The sequence below is a fragment of the Ostrea edulis genome, chromosome 3 (genome assembly GCF_947568905.1).
Source record: "Ostrea edulis chromosome 3, xbOstEdul1.1, whole genome shotgun sequence".
Taxonomy (NCBI): Eukaryota; Metazoa; Mollusca; class Bivalvia; order Ostreida; family Ostreidae; genus Ostrea; species Ostrea edulis.
The window spans coordinates 77,894,229-77,914,920 of NC_079166.1; the positions used below are offsets into that span (position 1 = coordinate 77,894,229).

Consider the following 20,692-nt stretch of genomic DNA (forward strand, 5'->3'; position numbering starts at 1 on the left):
GATCTGTGTATAAAAAACAGTTGGACCAGTGAAGCGTTACATCGGCATATGCATCGTGACCTCGACAAGTGCAGCATTAGCTGGTGGAGATGGAGAAGATAGAGTCCTATTCATCGAACATTAAACAAAATACCTCAGGTGAAGGTCATGTATTTACGTCAAACTAGCGATGGTTAATTGACGTTTTCCTTAATTCATATCATATTACCAACATCAACAGATTAATCAATGACGAGTCATACGGTTCCAAATTAATCAGTGCGTCACTGATAGACAACCCAATGGTAGCTACAAACTGCTGCACATTCTCTGACAATATCAAATGTAGCAGGGGACAGTTTCGGCCCGGTCAAATTTCTTTAAAAATGGAAATTCTCCATATTTGAAATGACATCACAAGAGCAAAATATGTAAGACAATTTTATAATACATGTCAAGTGTAGGTGCAAATACGAAATTAAGCCACATGCTCAGTTACTGAAGAAATTCAGGTGAAAACATACAGTGTCTAAATCCCCTCACACGGTACTCTGATGGGGGTTGGGTGGTGCGAATTTATCCCAAATGAGAAAACATCAAAGCGAGAAAGGGGCATCTGTTCAGAGCATGTTTTATGCACCAACACCAGTATGTATGGATTACATACACTCTAAGGTCATGATTTATTGACTCCAGCAATATGAAATACAGGTAGTGGCATAAAAGGGAAGTGTGATCTTTCATTAGCCTGCCATAGCCTGACTTTGAAGTATACCCCTTACTCGCATGTTTCAGAACCGAAACAAAAGCTATCCCCTGCCACCTAAACACAGCACTTACCGACCTACAACCAGGTGTAGTAGTAATAAAGTTGGATCTGTAAAAGTGATCTCGGCAAGTCTGTCTACCAATGCCCTAATGTATCTGACAATAGTCGAGCCACATGTAAGTATGCAATAGTCGAACTAACGCTTTGATAATCGAGCTACATGTAGTTCTACAATATTCGAGCTCAATCTTCAATAGTCGAGATGATTTTACAATAGTCAAGATAATTCTACAATAGTCGAGATAATTCTACAATAGTCGAGATAATTTTACAATAGTCGAGATAATTTTACAATAGTCAAGATAATTCTACAATAGTCGAGATAATTTTACAATAGTCGAGATAATTCTACAATAGTCGAGATAGTTCTTCAGTAGTCGAGGTAATTTTACAATAGTCGAGATAATTTTACAATAGTCGAATTGATTTTACAACAGTCGAGATAATTCTTCAATAGTGGAGTTAATTCTACAATAGTCGAGGTAACAGTGCATAAGGCGGATAAACACTGTCCTTGTCGAGCTAGCAATGTATATAGCGCAGATGACATCGCTTTACTAGCTAAGTTAACCGTCCGTACGCCGACTTAACCATGCACTAGCCGAATTACTATTGTTCACGTCCATCTAACCCAGCCTTGATCGAGTTACTGTTTCCAACTTTTTTTTTCACAAACAGATGAAGTGGTCGTGTGTTGTCTCTAGTCGATCTTTGTATTATATGTTGGCAATGTTACCGTTAAAGGGTCATGGACACGATTTGAGCTGAAAATTTTCAAATTTTATCTTTCCATTTTTATTGTTTACAATGCTTAACTAAAGTTCATGTATTTGTAATGGTCAACCGAAATTTGAATATCAGTTGTTGAGAGATACAGCACTCACAATACTTTGTTATGTAAACAAGGCTCGTGCCATGTTTTTGTTTAAATTAGACTATTTAATAGAAAATAGTGTGTTTAAAACAAAATGAGATGTGCCAAACACTAGAATATATTTAATTGTTTTCAGAATTCACATATAAATTGGGGGGGGGGGGGGGATCTGATTTAAACGAAACTTTCACTATTTCATTTAACCTATGTAAACAAAAACATGACACGGGCGTTGTTTACATAACAAGGAATTGTGACTTCTGTATCTCCCATATACCTTAACTACTGATATTCCTTTTGCTGATCAATTATAATTCCCTAGTTAAGCATTCTTAACATTAAAAATAAAATTTGAAAATTTTCAGCTCAATTCGTATCGATATCCCTTAAAAGCGAGTGCAGCCACACTTATATGAGCAAACAATTTCCTCCTGAAAACGGGTTCCTTACCATGCATTTGTAGGGTCCAGTTGAAACTACTGATTAGCACGTGGTATATCACAACAGGAAATGCTTACAAATAGGAAAATATATTATTTTCTGCCTAGCTCATGGTTGGTTCGGACTCCCCGTGCATCCCCTGTGTGTGCGTGTCCGGCATACAGGTAGCCTTTACCAACGGAATTATAAGATATGTAATTTAAAAGAAAGTGGGGAAAATATGTAGTGTACTGAAAATTGAACAATAGGATAATAAAAAATCATAAAAAGATGACTAGTCAATGACAAGGCGGTAATTATCCTGAAAATTATCTAATAACCTTCACAGAATGAAGCAATGACATAATTTATTTTAACACAATAATTAGATATTTCAGCTTTCGCATTGTTGATCACCAACGCTTGATATTAGATGTTTTCACAGACATATTTACAATGATGAATCTGTTCACCCTTCAACTCTTAATTTAGATCCGCCACTGGTGCAAGATGACGACATTACGTAAACCGTGACGTCACACATTTATTCTGCCAAGTTATTATATTTCGTTATATGAGCATATTGGGCCTGAATTCGGCGCACTTTAATGTGTAGAAGACCACAAGCCTAGGATGAAGTTGGGATAATCTAAAGTTGAAATAATCTAATCTCTCTAAGTTCGTAATCTGAAATCAAGGAGATGTGACATTGTGATATATCCGCCATTTTTATGAGGGACTACTAAGATTGGGACCAAAAAAGAAATCTAGACGAATGTGCAGCTTCAGCTCGGACTAATCCGCGCGATAGCTCACAGTACTAATCCGCGCGATAGCTCACAGTACGAGCCCTTGCTTCGGGTTGAGACGCTGCACTCGTTATTACATGCACCATAAGTGAGGTCAAACCTGATATCATGACGGGAAAGTCACCTTGCGCATGCACAGGTGAATCAGGACCGGGATTAACCGAAGCTTTGGCTTGACGCGATCTTTGTTTATAGATTGGAATCTACATTTGTTACAGAGTAGCACGTTTACAGTACATATGGGGAACAGTTTAGTTTGCGCATGCACAAGTATGCAAGGTGAAGATAACGAACAGTGATCAATCTCATAACTCCTACAAGCAATACAAAATAGATAGTTGGGCAAACACGGACCCCTGGACACACCAGAGGTGGGATCAGGTGCCTAGGAGGAGTAAGCATCCCCTGTTGACCGGTCACACCCGCCGTGAGCCCCATATCCTGATCAGGTAAACGGAGTTATCCGCAGTCAAAATCAGTGCGCCAAGAACGGCTTAACAATCGGTATGAAACACGTCAGCATATTTGATTCAAACAATTTTTTTATTTTCAAAGGTGAATAGGGTTGGACAGTATGCATAGCCTATTTTAGCCCTTTCCCTAATGCACAAGTATATAAATGATTATCATAAATGATTATCGGGGATTGTGATTCAATACAATGAGTTCAGGTTTAGGAAAAGCGCGATATCATTACAGCTTTAGCCAGTGGTGGATCCAAACACTTTTCAAGGGTTATAGGGGATTGTGGCCCAACTATGACTTACCGCCCAAATGGGGAAGGTGGTGAAAATATTCAACCACCCCCTCTAGATAAGCCACTGTTAGCAAAAAGAAAGTGAAATATCTTGAAGTTCATGTTTCGAGATTTTAAAAAATATATTTTAAAACATGTTTTTATTTTCAACTTACAATCTTTTTAAAAACGGCAACTTTCTACATGTAGATCTATCAACTATTTACGTCTGTAAACGCATTGATACCGAAACCACGTGATAAAATGAATAAAGAAGGTATTAAAATGAAAACCTTGTAATCCCCAAAAAGTCATTCAGTATAATATCAGGTAGAATTAGAGTTTTGTTAGTTCTTACTTTAAACGAAATAAATCATATGTAAACGTGCCATACATTTAGAAACGTGCAATGCATTTATTGATTGATAAGTTTTAAATAGGAAATTGATGTAGTTCTGAATTGGTTTATAGTTTATCGTTTATGATTCATTTATAATATTTTTCTTCAGAAATATAGAAATCTAACAAATTAGCCCTTGTCGTCAGATGTAATTGTAAAGCGTTTTCATAAAAAAAAAAAACTGCCATTACATGATAGACGTCAATGATATTTATTCAGATGAATTTCAAGACTTTATAAACGTTATTGCCAAAAAGCACTCCGCTCTTTATCGCACCCAAAAACATCCTCCACACCGAACCTGTTACCGCTGATAATGGGGAAACATCAGAATTATAGCATTCCCTATAAGTCTCGGTGAGTGTTGAGCAAAAATCAATTTCAGTTTATTATCCAGAGAGTACGAGACAATTTCAGAGATTGTTTTAGCGAACATGCGGCCGTGGTGGAGGGTTGGTGTTCGGTGTTGGTCCTTGTCTGGTGTAATTAATCTCCACTCTGTTGTGGACACAGTGGTGTACAGATAGTCCCCATGATAAGAATTTATCTCCTCGTTTATTTTGGATTTGATGATTGGATGGTAAAGAATGAAAAGTGAGTACTTTTTGTAACTGATAATCCGTTATGCGTCAAAGATTTCCATATTAAAGTAAAATTCTACTAACATACTGATTCAATTCATAACCTAACATTGCAGTGCAGTTGACGATAAGATTAGATAAGAAATGAGTGTTTATGTATAGGGCTAACATTGACAATTGATTTTGAAATTGACATCCCTTTTTAATTCTTAGAACTTTATTTAACTTCTGTTTTTACTTTGTGCCCGTTTAATGTTTCTTGTTTTCAAAGTACGTCCATGATTAGTACAGGTATATTTTTACCCTCTTCGGTGGAGAGAGAGAGAGAGAGAGAGAGAGAGAGAGAGAGAGAGAGAGAGAGAGAGAGAGAGAGAGAGAATTTCATGAATAAATGAATAAAGGTCTCGAGCTCAAATATTACTAGACACAGTTTTTTGTTGTTTTTTGGTTTTGTTTTTTCGTTTTTTGGTTTTTGTTTTTGTTTTCATACCTGCGACATACAGTGCGTTTAAAGTATAGATATTCAGTATATGTTTCTTTATGACAAAGTAAGATCCGGTAAATTGTAGATTGAAACCCTGTATATAATGTAAAAGCATCTATTTGAGTTTTATTAACAATATATTTTTTTTTAGAAACATCGACCAATGGATATCGTATATCACGTTGTCACAGTAGAGGTCGTTTAAATCGTATCCGTGTTAAATTTGATATCCTTAATGATTACATGTATAATCTCATGTGACAAATATACAGGTATATACAGGTGTATTGCAAATGATGAGGGTGTGGTTAAACCCCAGGCGAACCTACCATGTACAAATATATAAAGTTTGGGTCAGGATGATTTGTCAACATTTAACGACTTATTTGGCTTTTGTTGATTATTTTAAGGATTTGGGCGAGTTGATATCAAGCTGAACAGTTTCTGGTGTGGACACTGGTCTCGCGGATGACTCCATGTGCGTCATGTCAAAGAATCGGCCCCAGGACCCTTATTATTCACAAAATATCTTACAACTAAGCTAAATATAATAATTCTGTCTGATAATCAAATACCGACCACGAGATCTTAAGTATGTATTCAAGTTTTATAAATCATGGATGTACTTTACATATTAATTAAGAAAATCTACGAGAAATAAAAAATAAGAAAATTACAGTGTTCGTAAATGTTGATCTTAGTAGTAAGATATTTTGTTAACAGGGCCACAGATTCGGCCCAGGTCATCTTCACGGGTCTCATAAAACAGCTCAAAGTGGCATCGTCGACACACAACGCCATCCCCATAATTTAGAAACTTTAAAAATCTTTCAATATTTCATAATGCTGTATATGGTCAAATTGAAATTAGAACTTTGACCCACCACCCACCCTTGCAAAGTTTTTGTTTTTTTAAGTCTTCTCTTGCCGTTCACAGGAGTCTTGTTTGTCTTCGCTCCTGTCTTCATTCGAGGATTTGGGAGATACATATCAAAAATTATGTCATAGATGATTTTTATTACCATTACTTAACTGTTTCAGTTCTCCCAAGATCGATACTTAAGCGGATTTAGAATTGAACTCTCGAGATCATTAGTTGAGGAAAATGAGATTTCGCAACGATACTAGCTGATGCTGTCATTTTAAATGACAGGGCTTGATTTAAATCCCAAACTTCCGCCAGCAGACGATAGAGGCTCTGATTTATCGTGCTTTACACAACCGCCGTCATTAAAGTTGATTGTTTTGTTGGGTGGTTTTTTTTTGTGTTTTTTTTTCATTCCGTGATTCTTCCTTTAAAACTGTTTCAAGACGTGTATGTTGTAGTTTGATGCCTTAGCGATTTATGTACTGGACGTTCGGCTTGTTGATAATTCATCACTTGTCTCTAAATGGATGTCACCAATCAGATATAAACATGAACAATTCATTACCATAGCAACCAACTGAAATACTTCAGTCTTGAATATATATGCTATTCATATTTTAAATCGTATTTTTTTTTCATGCTTGTGTTTGTTCTAATCTTTTGATGTAAGTGATATTTCAAATAGGAAATCAATTGTTTTATCTCAGAATTTAGGAGACGAAGTCAAAATTTGATTGTTTCATATTTTTGTTTCGCTGACAGAATGAGATTAAAGATAAATAGCATCGGTATTCTGGTGAAAAGGTCTTTAAAGACCCTTACTGTAAATAATTTTTTTTTGAATTTTGAATGATGAAAATAAATACTAAGGTTATGTTTTAGATGGAAAATTAATACAATTAAAAGTATGGAATGTAATTTATTTCCATAATTTGTGTTTGTGTGTATCAGGTATGCTTAAAACACTTACTAATATTAGGAACATTCATACCAATTATATTTAACATTTTGATAATTAACCTAGGCTACAAAATATGTAAAAAAAAAAAAAAAAAAAAAAAAACAGTTTTGAATCCAAAGCATAGATATTATTATATTTAAAAAAAATGTATACCTTTTAAAACAGAAAGAACAATAATTTGTTGAAATATGTACTGTATAGACTATTGAATAGAGACCTTGGATTTGAAGGTTTTCGAAAGAAAAAGAAACCCGCTGTCACATTTAAGGGGGGGGGGAGGGGGTATTATCTGTTAATTTCTAGGGCTCGGGAACGTTCAACCAATAATGGAAACTATGGGTCTTTTTCCATGTTGTATAAAGTTTACTATGTCATAAACCTTTGTTACTTCCACGAAAGTGTTGAACAAAGCATTAAGTAAAAGTGAAAGTAAAGTATGTGTACTGACCAATTTAACTACTGGGTTTTTTTGTTGTTGTTTTTTGTTTTTTTTGTTTTTTGTTTTTGTTTTTTTAACTGCCTTGAGAAGCCATTGAGACCCAATAACATTATCTTGCTTTAGTAGGGTCATTCTGTAAAAGTGCCTGAAGTCCGCACGTCATCTTTCCTCGTATAGACTGGACATAAACTTTGAGGGGTTATTCTAATCCTGGGGTATTCTCAAGGGACCTCCATACAACAGTCACTCTATATCGTACGTGACAGCGGGATATTGGAGATATTGGAGCAATGACAAATATCAGCCATGATAGCCCATTCCCAGCCCTCTGGAGATGGGGCCCTTTTACTGCATGTATCTGGATCTGTTGTCCGGTACTATCGCAGCGTATGACGCGATCTGGATCTGTTGCCCGATATTATCGCAGTTTATTACATGATCTGGACCTGTTGCCCGGTACTATCGCAGTTTATTATACGCGGTCTGGATCTGTTGTCCGGTACTATCGTAGTTTATTACATGATCTGGATCTGTTGCCCGGTACTATCGCAGTTTATTACATGATCTGGATCTGTTGCCCGATATTATCGCAGTTTATTACATGATCTGGATCTGTTGCCCGGTACTATCGCAGTTTATTACATGATCTGGATCTGTTGCCCGGTACTATCGCAGTTTATTATACGCGATCTGGATCTGTTGTCCGGTACTATCGCAGCGTATTACTCGATCTGGATCAGACATTCCGTCTAGGAATGACGTCCAAGGTTGAGTGAAATACAAACCTCGCTCACTGATGCCTAGTTGTTGCGATAATATCCATTAGTATCTTCTGTCTATCGTGTCATATTGATTTCGATAACACCTCCGCCGTTTAATATCATCAGCTATCGCCTCTGATTTTTATTTTCCGTCAGATACTTCTTTGTAGGACCCAATCTAGAATTGTATTTGCTTTCCCATTTTGCGGCTGACCCACACACAAAATATAGTTCCTCACTAACTTTTCTTGCTTTTATTTAAATTAGATTTATAACCATAATGATAAAGACGATATTGTGATAATTGCGATACTCTCGGTTACAACCTGTTGTTTCTTTCTTTCTTTTTTTTTTAATTCCATTAATGACACAAATACATTAAAGGTATCAATAAAATCAGATGTTTTAAAACTGTATCCATAATCATAAGCTGATATTTGAAATAAGATTATATGAGTTCAAATAAGAATAGGCTACCAACATAATATAGAGCCACTGACCCGATGATGATAACCCATGGGGTTATTTCTTAAGTAGCCCCCCCCCCCCCTCCCCTAAATAGGGCGATGGTATAGAATTTTGTTGCAGTGTCTGATAAGAAAGAAAGTTTAACCATAAAGCTTAATATCATTAGAAATGTTGCATGCAATTTAATAGAAAATAAGATAATCTTTTTAATTTCAAATGTACAATTCAATTCAAGGAAGTAGAATTTGTTTCAAATAAAACTACATATGCAAATATAACGTGTTATTGAACCTAGGCCTTTCAATGCCAAAAAACCTGAAATAGAATTATGTTGATGGTGTCATTTTTCTGCCCCCTACAGTGTACTTACAAGATAATTTATGTCAACTTGCAATAGATAATTTACGTCAACATGCAAGATGATTTATGTCAACATGCAAGGTAATCATGTTGACCTACAAATCACTAATCTGTTTAGAGAATATGATTTTGATAGTGGTAAATTTACTGACTAACGCCAGCATCTGCCATCACACATGCAATATGCAACGTGGTTATGTTGGCATGTGTCTTATGTATGCCAACATGCGAGATATGTATGTAGGCATGCGACTTATTTATGTCAATATACATGTAAATGATAATCATTTTAAGATCTTAATGATCGATTTTCATTCGATTACAACATATCGCATAGAGTCGCATGTTGGCATAAATAAATCGCATGTCGACATAATTATCTCGCATATTGACATAAATAAACCGCATGTCGATAATTATCTCGCATGTTGACATAAATAAACCGCATGTCGACATAATTATCTCGCATGTTGACATAAATAAACCGCATGTCGACATAATTATCTCGCATGTTGACATAAATAAACCGCATGTCGACATAACTATCTCGCATATTGACATAAAGCGCATGAAATGCATTTTTAAAATAACAAAAATGGTCAAAAGTGTGGATGGTGGTTTTTCACCTCTCCAGATGTGTAAGGTTTGGGAGTTATCACTAAGAAAACACCAGGGCTGTATTACAAACGGACGTGCGCGGATTCTTCCTATCATGATTAGACCTGAAAGTTAAGTCAAAGCGGTGGGAGGGGAAAAGGGGCGAGTTACCTCCTCGGATTTGTCAGGCTTGGGAATTCACAAAATAAAGCACCTCTTTATGACAAACAGGTATAAAGATCGCTTGTTAGACAATATTATAGAGTTAAATTGTGATAACAGATATTTCTCCATTAAAAACACATGTTAAACGTTATATTACATGTGTATGTTTACTCTGTTCATAAGATTCGGAAAAGAAATAAGACTGAGAGAAAGATATACGTTTAAGAAATATTTAAATGACTTTGACATCATGATCTTCTTTTTCTTCTGTTTTATTACACAAAGGGCAGATAACTCTGTATTCTACAACTATTTTAGAGCAAAAGATGTAAAGAAAGTACTGTATAGTTTATGTACACTATTTAGTGTTTCACAATCATATAGAATATCACAATTACTGCTTGCCAATAGTTACTACTGGTAAGTACTTTAGGAAATTAAGAAAATAGTATTTTTAAAGGCCGAATCACGTGATTTCAATATGAATTGCATGTCATTGATCGGCGTTGATACGTACTAAAATAGTGAATTTTTTGGCAAACAATACGACTGCGCCAGAATTCTAACTCTACCAAGCGAACACACTGTCATATGAGCAAGCTATCAGCATTTTTTGGTTTTTGAATATGATTTATGCCATTAGTGGTCGTCATAGATATGGGTATATTGTGTATTTTAATTTGATTTTACATGAGACTTTACATCAGACATACTGATTATTATGTGATTAGTGGATGAAAATTATAACATCGATTGTTACAACAAAGCACTGCTGTTAACAACTCCCTTTCTAGGTTCAAGGGGACAAATTCAAAAGGGTAGAAATGTTCGAAAGTAAGCACGAAAACACTTTCTATCGCCAAAACTGTTCATGTGAGGGAAAGTATGATTCACTTAACACTAAATGACGACCGGAATAGCGATATCAAATTTTGATCTTAATAGAATTGGGTCCAACATCGAAAGTGTGGTTCCCCGGACGACGCCTGACGTAAATTAATTACGTTCTACGTTCTCACGTCCAAATCAAATTAATATAATGGCACTGTATGATACAAAAGTGACAAATCCCGTTCTCGGTAAGAAAACAGTTACTTCACAGTTGATATTACATTGTCCAGGGATTTTTATGCCTTTCTTAAAAGAAGAAAAAAAATAATTTCCTATTCATACTGAGTTTATCCTCATTGCGAGTGTCAGATTCCGCGCCATTGTTCAGTAGAATGCGAGTGTCAGATTCCGCGCCATTGTTCAGTAGAATGGGTTTTGTTCTATAAACTGTTTTCGGAGGTCAGCATTTGTTTCCTGGGAATTGAAACATATGGTATCGAATAGGTAGAATAACATTTAACTGTTACATACAGCCCAGACGCACGTTTTATTTCTCCCCTCATGTCGGGCTTTACTTACATTAAATTTATTGCCGTTTCAGCGGTCAATATTCTCCCTCCAGAGACCGCTCGCAAGGCGATATGACATCCATATAAAATCATCGTTCAGACTTTATGGTGTGATTTCGATACTTGATAGATTTTATCAAAACAAATTTGCAGTTGGTTTATGATTAATTGTAAGCGATGCAAGATCCCTGGCTCCTTCGTATTCAATTTCTATTACGTGGACTATACCTAGTAACTCACCGAGTAGAAACAAAACATCTAGCAGATGTGGAATTTACTAAAACATCCACCAGACGTGGAATTTACTAAAACATCCACCAGACGTGGAATTTACTGTATTTGTCTCTCTTAGGACTTACCATGTCCACGAAGTATTTCGTACAGGCAAGGCAAGCTAATAAAGCAAGACCATACAAAAGGCGCCGGTTGGTTTTTGTTTTTATAAGAGAGTCATGAAAGCTTTTCTCTCTCTCTTTTTTTTTTTTTTTTTTTTGGTCATTTAGGAAACGTGATACGCCAAATTTATGAAAAGCGTAATGTTCATACTGTCACGTGTTCGTGTATATAGAATATTAAAGAATACTAAACAATCGTGTGTCTCATGTTTACAAGCACCTGCTAAGGATACCACTTTAAACCTTAGAACGTATATATGTGAAAGATGAAGATAACAAACAGTGATCAATCTCATAAGTCCCATAAGCAATACAAAACAGAGAGTTTGGGTAAACACGGACCCATCGACATACCAGAGGTAGGATCAGGTGCCTAGGAGGAGTACGCATCTCCTGTCGACCTGTCACACCCGCCGTGAGCCCCATATCTTGATTAGGTAAACGGAGGTATCTGTAGTCAAAATTAGTGTGTCAAGAACGACCTAACAATCGGTATGAAACACGTCAAACAGCATTTGATTCAATGATATGTTGTGTTGACAAACTAGATCGTTATAACGACCATAGAATTTGCGAAATGCCGACTTTAAACGAGACTGTTGGAACCCCTGCACCAGCAACTTGTTTGTCAATAGCCTGTCTCGATTTAAAAACTGACCATACGCAGAACAAGCTCTAATTTTAATATCTATCGTTTCAATGCAACCCAGCCAATACACCACTAAACAGGATTATTCACGAACATTGCAGTTAGAAATAGTATTTAATTTTCTATGCTGCTGTTTTAGCGAGAGGATGTAGCCATAGGCAGACTTCAAATAATGTTTTACAGATGTACATAGTAATTAATCTTTTCTACAAAGTGTCTCAGACGTAGGGATAGTGACATTTCTTTCTTAGCAAAACACTGAACTTGTAAATCACGTTATTTTCAAATAAGGATATAAATATTTTCTTCGGGATCCCTCGGTATATTTCCACCGAAAGAATACATATATGGAAAAATCGATGATTTTTTTCTTTCTTTCTCGTGGAGTATGCTAATTAGAGTTTATGTGGTTTCAGGCCTATTTTCTCGTCCTTCATCTCAGAAGTCCTATCAAATGAGGATTTCATTAACAAGTTTGTTTACGATCGCTTCCTGCATTTCCTCGTCTCTACTTATCGGTTTCTTTCTAACACTGAAATGTTTCTTACGCACGGTGTGTGTACTTTGACCTCCCTCGGTGTACCATAACGCTTCTGTATTTCTGTTTCTTCATTTAATTTAGAAGTACTTTAAAGTAAATACCGACTAGGGAAATCTTTTGGTATCGATTAGAATTTCTTCTGTATTTCGTAACGATGTGACTCGGGAGAGTACCACAGACAAGCTATACAAACACTAGTATCTAGCTGGAATTGAAATCATTTCCACTTTTATACTGAACATCAAACATATCCCATTAGTGTAATGTGGATAATTCTCAGAAAGAGAGACCATTGTAAGCTGTAACGAGATGATTTGCCCTAAAAACGCCATATTGCCTCCCCTGCAAACACATTTTTTTCCTCCGGCATTTTAGTGCTCTTACAGCGAAAAACAAAATAATAGCTCGATTGAAATTATGCTTCAATCTTTTTTTTTTTATTTATTGTGCATTAACATGCCAGATCATCCTGTATTTTTTCTTTATTTATTGTGTTTATCTATTGTGTATTAACATTTCGGATCGTCCTGTATTTTTTCTTCATTTATTGTGTTTATTCATTGTGTATTAACATTTCGGATCATCCTGTATTTATTGTGAAATCAAAGGAGTAAGATGAATGAACTGTATGCGAGATTAGACATGAATACATGTTTTCATGTACATGCACTTCGTATTTGTCCAATATATAGAATGAAGTAATGTCTGCGCATGTCATACGATGTCACAAAAGAACAAACCATTCAAATTGCATGTTAAAAGTGAAATCAAACTATTTGTACAGAAGGCGATTGCATAAAGCAGTCCTTCGGATGAAACCGTAAAAACTGAGGTCCCGTATCACAGCAGGTGTGGCACGATAAAGATCCCTCCCTGCTCAAAAGCCATAAGTGCCGAGCATAGGCCTAAATTTTGCAGCCCTTCACTGACAATGGAGAAGTCCCCATATGAGTGAACATTTTTCGAACCGTTAAACAATATAATAATAATACAATATAGATATAACACCCTGTTCATACACTATGTACGCTCAAAGGTGCTTAAATATACAACCAATCAAATAATTTGGGACGTATTAGTATGACACTTCAATGAAGCCATTTGAATGCATTAATGAATGAAATTCCGAATCATTCACGATGCTATTGTCGGAACTTCCCGGACGGTCTCGCTTCCTCTATATGTAAAAAGACAAAAGGACAAACTTTTGGCTGAATTTATAGATTCACGTGACCTTATATGACCTATATGTATAATGATATACAATGAAAATCGCGCAATATGAATTCAATTAGAATTAATGAAGCAAAAAATAAATAAATAAATAAAAAAGAAAAAAAAAAAAGAACAAAAACCCAAAGAACCACCACGGCTGAGAGAATCAAAGTACTGATAGTACCGAATAGCGCCAAACGTGCGAATTTTGATATGAATATGACATCTGGTTTTCCTTTGGCAACATTAACTAAGTGTAATACAGATTGTTTTACTGGCAGTTCTGAATATGCAGTCCATTATAACAGTATTAAAACGGAGAAATGGATACTATATGTTATATTTGCATTGAGACTGCGGCTATTGTAAGGCTGGGTTCTGTCATCTCTTTCTCTCTCTCTCTCTCTCTCTCTCTCTCTCTCTCTCTCATAGGTGGCGATTTACCAAGAAGCACAATCGTTACTACTCATTTCCGCAAACAACCAAAAAGTCTCTCATGGAAATGGCTGGGTAGTTAAGATTTTAATTGATATATTATTGAACATAGATGCTAATGGCAAATTAACAACTCAACTTTATAACAAATGGGATGACGTCAGCTTCTCCATCGTCAATTTCGGATATTTTTGTAGCAATATTTCATTGTCACCTGCATATGGTGTTTATGTCTCTCAACTGATTCGTAGCGCAAGAGTCTGTACTGCGTATGATCGGTTTTTCAATCGAAGCAAACTACTGACAAAAAAGTTTATGATACAAGGGTTTCAACAGTCTCGTTTAAAACCAGTATTTCGCAAATTCTATGGTCGTTATAGCGATCTAGTTTGCCAAAGTAATCTGTCATTGGGTCAAATGCTGTCTAACGTGTTTCATACCAATTGAGGCCATTCTTTATCCTCTGATTTGACTACAGATTACTCCATTTATTTGATCACGATACATGGCTCACTTCCACTAGGCACCCGATCCCACACCTATGTGTGTCCTGGGATCGGTGTTTGTCCAACTCTTAATTTTGTGTTACTTATATGAGTTATAAAAATGATCATTGTTTGCTATCTTTACCTCTTTATTGCAAAAGTACACAAAGAAGAAAGACCCCGCGTATGTACTGTGAAGCCCTATTTTGCTTACAAGAAGTTACAATGCTATTTTTGATATGCCATCATTGACCGATTGAGGTATTATAAAAATCACGTCCGTTGTTTGTTCTTCCCTACATTATTTATTTATTTACGTGTGCTATTAACACTTAACGGGAGTGGGGTGGGGCTAGAGTTAAACAGCTTGCGGTGCGACCCTTCCTGATGTGGCCGTAATCGGCATGCAGAGATCAAAATTTGTTCTTCGCCTAAAGCTGCGGGGATCTCTTTATGGGTGAACATTCTCCAAAAGGACGTAAACAACATGCAAATAAAGAAACATAGAGAATTTGACCAACTCAATCACATCGTGTAGAGAACTCAATCACATCACATAGATAACTCAATCACATCACATAGAGAACTCAATCACGTCATGTAGAGAACTCAATCACGTCATGTAGAGAACTCAATCACAATACACTTTAAATAGGCAATCTTTGATAAAAAAAAAAATTCTTTTATTCACCCTGTTATTGAATATGGTAATTTAATTTGGGATAATTGTACAGAAAGAGAATCCAATTTACTAGAGAATGTTCAGGTTTATGCAGCAGGAATAATTACTGGAATGAGATTAAATTCTTCTAGGTGAGCTCTATATGATGAATTGGGCTGGGATAGCTTATCAACCAGAAGAAAAGTTCAAAACTTATTTTATTTTACAAAATAGTATATGGAATTGCTCCACAATATCTTCAAGAACTTTTTATGCCTTTCATTCCTCCACAAAATTTATATCAATTGAGAAACTATGATAATCTTAGATTTATTCTTCCTCAAGTTAGGACCTCATCATATATGAATAGCTTTGTACCTTCAACAATTAAACTATGGAATGACCTACCTGCCCATATTAGAAACCTTCCTACTCTAACATCATTTAAAAATGCTATAAAAAATATGTACTACAATGAACCTAGTAAACTGTTTAATCATGGTAAACACAATGCAAACATCTGGCATTGTCAATTGAGAAATAATGCTAGTAATCTAAATTTTGACTTACATAGTCAATTTCTACGAGATACTACTTGTGATTTGTGTGGTCACCCTGCTGAAAATGCTTACCATGTTTTCTTTGAATGTGTTCAGTACTCAGTACAAAGAATTGCTCTTTTAGATCCAATAAATGCAATGCAACTGCAAGTTCCCATATCATTAAAGTTATTGCTGAGTGGTGATGAGATTCTTGGGTTCAAAGATAACATAAATATTTTTGAATATGTTCAGAAACATATTATAGAAAGCAAAAGATTTTAAAATGCATTTAATACATGTGTGTTTGTTATGTATGTCTATTCTTATCCTGTTGAGTCGGTACTCTCAATCTTTTTTTTTCCCTGTTGTACTTATTCGTTTTTCTTTCACTATTTTTATTTGATTTCACTTTTTCTCTTTTGTATGTCATTTAGATCCTATTAACCACACTACAATTCTATTTGTTAGCCTATTACTCATATCAAGAAATCATAATACTTATATAATCATTATATTTGGAATGACTTATTATCCTTTTACTTCATATCTATATTGTAAGTTCTTGTGTGTATAATTATGTGGACTTTACCTTGTACCTTAAAGGAGAAGGCTTATATAGGCATTGCCTGCTGCCTAATCCTTATTAAGTTATTCATAATAAAATACTGTTTAAATCAGACCTCAATCACACCACATAAAGTAGAGAACACATCGTGTAGAGAACTGAATCATATCCCATAGAGAACTCAATCACATTGTGTAGAGAACTCAATCACACCACATAGAGAACTCAATCACATCGTATAGAGAACTCAATCACACCACATAGAGAACTCAATCACATCACGTAGAGAACTCAATCACATCACGTAGAGAACTCAATCACATCACGTAGAGAACTCAATCACATCACGTAGAGAATTTGATTATAAAGGAATAACTCACTCTATGTTGTCCAGCATTCCTGATTAATTGAATACTATATAATGCATCTACATACTTTTTTTTCTCTTCTAAAGATATATTTTCTACAATATACCTCAAGTTTAATTCTGAATGAATTTTTTCATAAAAGAGTGATATCTGTAAATTCCGCATAAAAAGAAATGTTACAAATGTGCATTGTGATATTGATTTTTGTGTGACTTTCGTGTCGTCTAAATGATGAGCATTGTTTTATAAGATTGATTGCACCGCCAAAACACCACCACAATTAAACACATTCTGCTTCTCTTCGTAATGGTTTTCTTCAAACTATCAAGAGGGGAAAAAAAATGATTTTTTGATAGGAATGATTTCATACCCGATCAGAATTTTGAGTCAGGTGCCCACAAATGTGCAGTGGGTGTGACTAGTCTATGCTGTATTTTGAAGTCCTGCTTTCATATATAGTGTTTATATAAATAAAAAAATATTCAGTATATCAAAGTGTTTTAACCATTTCTGTGACTGGTATGAAATCTAAAAATAACCTCAAGAATCCATTTATGCTTTACATACTGTAGAATCATGTAAATTCGTGGGGGCCAATTTTCGTGGATTGCTGAATTTTTACGGGTTCGTGGGGACGTAATTTCGTGGATTTCTATATTTGTAAGATTATTGTATACTCAGGGCCGTAAATTAACCTTGAATTTGGAGGAGGCAGGAAATTAGGCGGGGGTCTGGGGGCCGCCCAGGCCCCCAGACGCTGAGCACATTTTGTGCACACTGAACACGTTTCGTGCAAAATCCTTGATTCTAGGGCCTTCTAAGATGTTACTTGACTAACTCATTCTAAAAGAAAGATTTGGAATGCTTTTTAAGGGAGGTATCATGTTCTTAGTTATTGGAAACAACATAAATTCTAATGAACTTTAAATTTAAAAATTTTTTTGGCTCAAAAGTTGGAGGAGGCAGCTGCCTCCTCCGCCTCCATGTAATTTACGGCCCTGTATACTAGTTGTCTTTATTCGTTGAAGATGTATATTCGTGGGTGAGGGATACCCACGAAATCCACGAAAATTGAACCACCACGAATTCCAATGATTCCACAGTAAGCACACTTTTCATCACATTAAGATAATAGTAATCGTTAAAGACAAAGATAGTAGACATTTATGTTATGAAAAAATGGCTGACGAGAACAGAGCGCATATTCAAATACATGTATCGGAGACATTTGTATGCATACGAACTCTATAAATTAGGCTTCACATTTTATATTTGCTGTAGTGTTTTTTTTATTTCTCTCTCCATGAAATGTACGGTGTGTGTAATTACTACATACAATGCATGGAGCGTGAGAATATCCATACCAAATATTCTTTTCACGTTCTTTTACATATTGATGAAAACTTTGATATAACTTACAAATATTTGTACGTAAATCGTTGAAAACTGTAAATAACTTACCGATATCTGTGCGCGGATTATTGAAACCTAGTATATGACTTACAGATGTCTGCAATCTTTGCATCAAATCGATAGAATGTGAATTCTATAATTATGGACGTAATTTCAGACACCATAATGACGCAAATGCACGTGAAGGCGCCATAGTCACATGTTTTATAGTGCGAATAATGTACCTGTCATCAACGGAGAGATGTGTATGAAATAGATGGAGGACTGCTCCCCTCGCCTTTACATGGACATATCATATAAATCGTATTATTAGAGCATCTATAAATTAGTCCAAAACCTTTATACGTACAGTGTTAGGCAGCTTATCTTAAGATTATTCGTTTTGAAAGGAAGAATTTTCCTCGCCATTCTTCTTCGGTGGCTGACGATTGAATTTACCCATGTTCTCTCATCTCTCTACAGATGAATGATAGTGTTCTGACGTCACTATTTCTCCTGCCTACCTTCTTCCTATCAGTTGATCTCATTGGACCAGGTATGTATGCTAATTAATCTAGTATCAGTGTTTATGTTGCCCTGATTTTGAAAATCGCCATCAAAAAGCTTCAACCAATGAAACAACACTTGCCTTACTTAACTTTGAAATAGTAAATCTGTGCAATACAAGTGGAAATCTTTGATCTGGGTTTTGATATCTATATCACAAAGAATAATAGCCACAACAATCCTCGGAATACAGTTGAAAATGTTCTTCATAAAACGTGTATTCCTTACAGCCATTTAGAAGTTCGTTCTCTTACTTTCTCTTTCGGTCCTCATTTGCATACATAAACTGTAACTTTAATTAACGTAATTTGCCTATGTCATCAATAATTCTTTAAAAGTCGCAAAATATGGAATATCTCTTGAGAAACGCTTGGGTGTTACAGCTTTTTGAGAAATATCCGAGCGTAATTGCGTTTTGAGAAACATACGGGAGTTATAGCGTTTTGAGAAACATCCGGGTCGTTACAGCTTTTTGAGAAGCACCCAGGCGTTACAGCTTTTTGAGAAACATTCGGGTTTTTACAACTATTTGAGAAAATGTGGCCGTTACTTTGGGAGGGGGGGGGGGGCATCCGGGCGTTAGAGCGTTTTGAGAAACGTCCAGTCGCCACATCTGTTTCACTTTGATAATCGTCCAAGCATGACATCTTTGTGTTTAGAAGTAATCTTCAGACGCTATAAAACTATTGAACAACGCAACTTACTCCAAACACTACCAAAGCAATCATCAGTTTGTGTGCCGGCCTTCCGCATGGTTACTCCGAGGAATTTCTCTGGGAAGAAATCCACTTTTCCGCCTGGATAACTCTGTCAACACATCTGTCGGCCTCATTACAACATTTAATGAGTCCTGGGCCTTCTCTTATCCTCTGTGTTTTCTCGTGGGGATAGACATCAACACCACATTGTTGGAGAATACTGAGATATATTTACGCTATATTAACCCACTTCTATTGATCATTCGTCTGGGTAGTAAGCCGTCTGCTAAATCATTTCCCGCCATCACATGCAGTCTATCTGCTGGTCATTTTGTCCAGTGGTCAGTGCTATTGCATATCATCTAAATCAAATGCTGAAATATCGTCAAACTAATCAGTAGATGATTATCGTGAAACGCCTTGGTCTTAAATCATTTACGCCGTAGCAGAGACCTAATGCAGAAATACATGTAATGTTTCCCAAAATCATGTCAAGAGAGTCCTAGGATTTACCAATTTCGAGGATCATGAGCATCGCAGCTATGAAGGCATTGGCGTGTGTGAATTTGAAACTTAATTTCAATAAATAAGGCGAAAGCACTGGCGTGTTGTGAAGTTAAGATTTAATCTCAATAAATAAGAAAAAGGCGTTGGCATGTTGTAAATTTGATATTCAATTTCAATAAAATAAAAAAAAAGGCGTTGGAGTGTTGTGAATTTAGAATTTAATTTTAATTAATAAGAAAAGGGCGTTGACATGTTATAAATCTGAAATTTACTGTCAACAGACAAAGTACGTGTAAAATAAAATAAAAATGTTGGCGTGTTGTAGATTTGAAATTTGATTTCAATAATAAAAAAAGCGTTGGAGTGTTGTGAATATAAAGAAACGTTTGTTATTGGAACTAGTGGAACGTCAACTGTTGAGGTGTTACGTTTTCAACCACAAGGAGAATTTCATTTTTTTTTAAAGGCTAAACAGGTTCCTCCTTTGTACGACGTGATAATCATATAAAAGAATTCAGTACATTAACAGTAACATTTGGCT

General features: G+C 35.7%; 1 protein-coding gene across 3 annotated transcripts in view; it reads left to right on the forward strand.

Moving 5' to 3' along the window:
* Positions 1-20,692, forward strand: part of LOC125675118 (suppressor of lurcher protein 1-like) — a 111,103-nt gene that overhangs the window by 38,399 nt on the left and 52,012 nt on the right. For 2 of the 3 annotated variants that reach the window (XM_056159088.1, XM_056159090.1), the window contains exons 1-2: positions 4,430-4,641; positions 18,863-18,935. In XM_056159088.1, coding sequence (XP_056015063.1) covers positions 18,863-18,935 — 73 coding nt within the window. In that variant the 5' untranslated portion in view covers positions 4,430-4,641. Of the gene's footprint in view, positions 1-4,429; positions 4,642-18,862; positions 18,936-20,692 lie in introns of those variants that run through there. The other variant, XM_056159089.1, reaches the window with a different exon arrangement.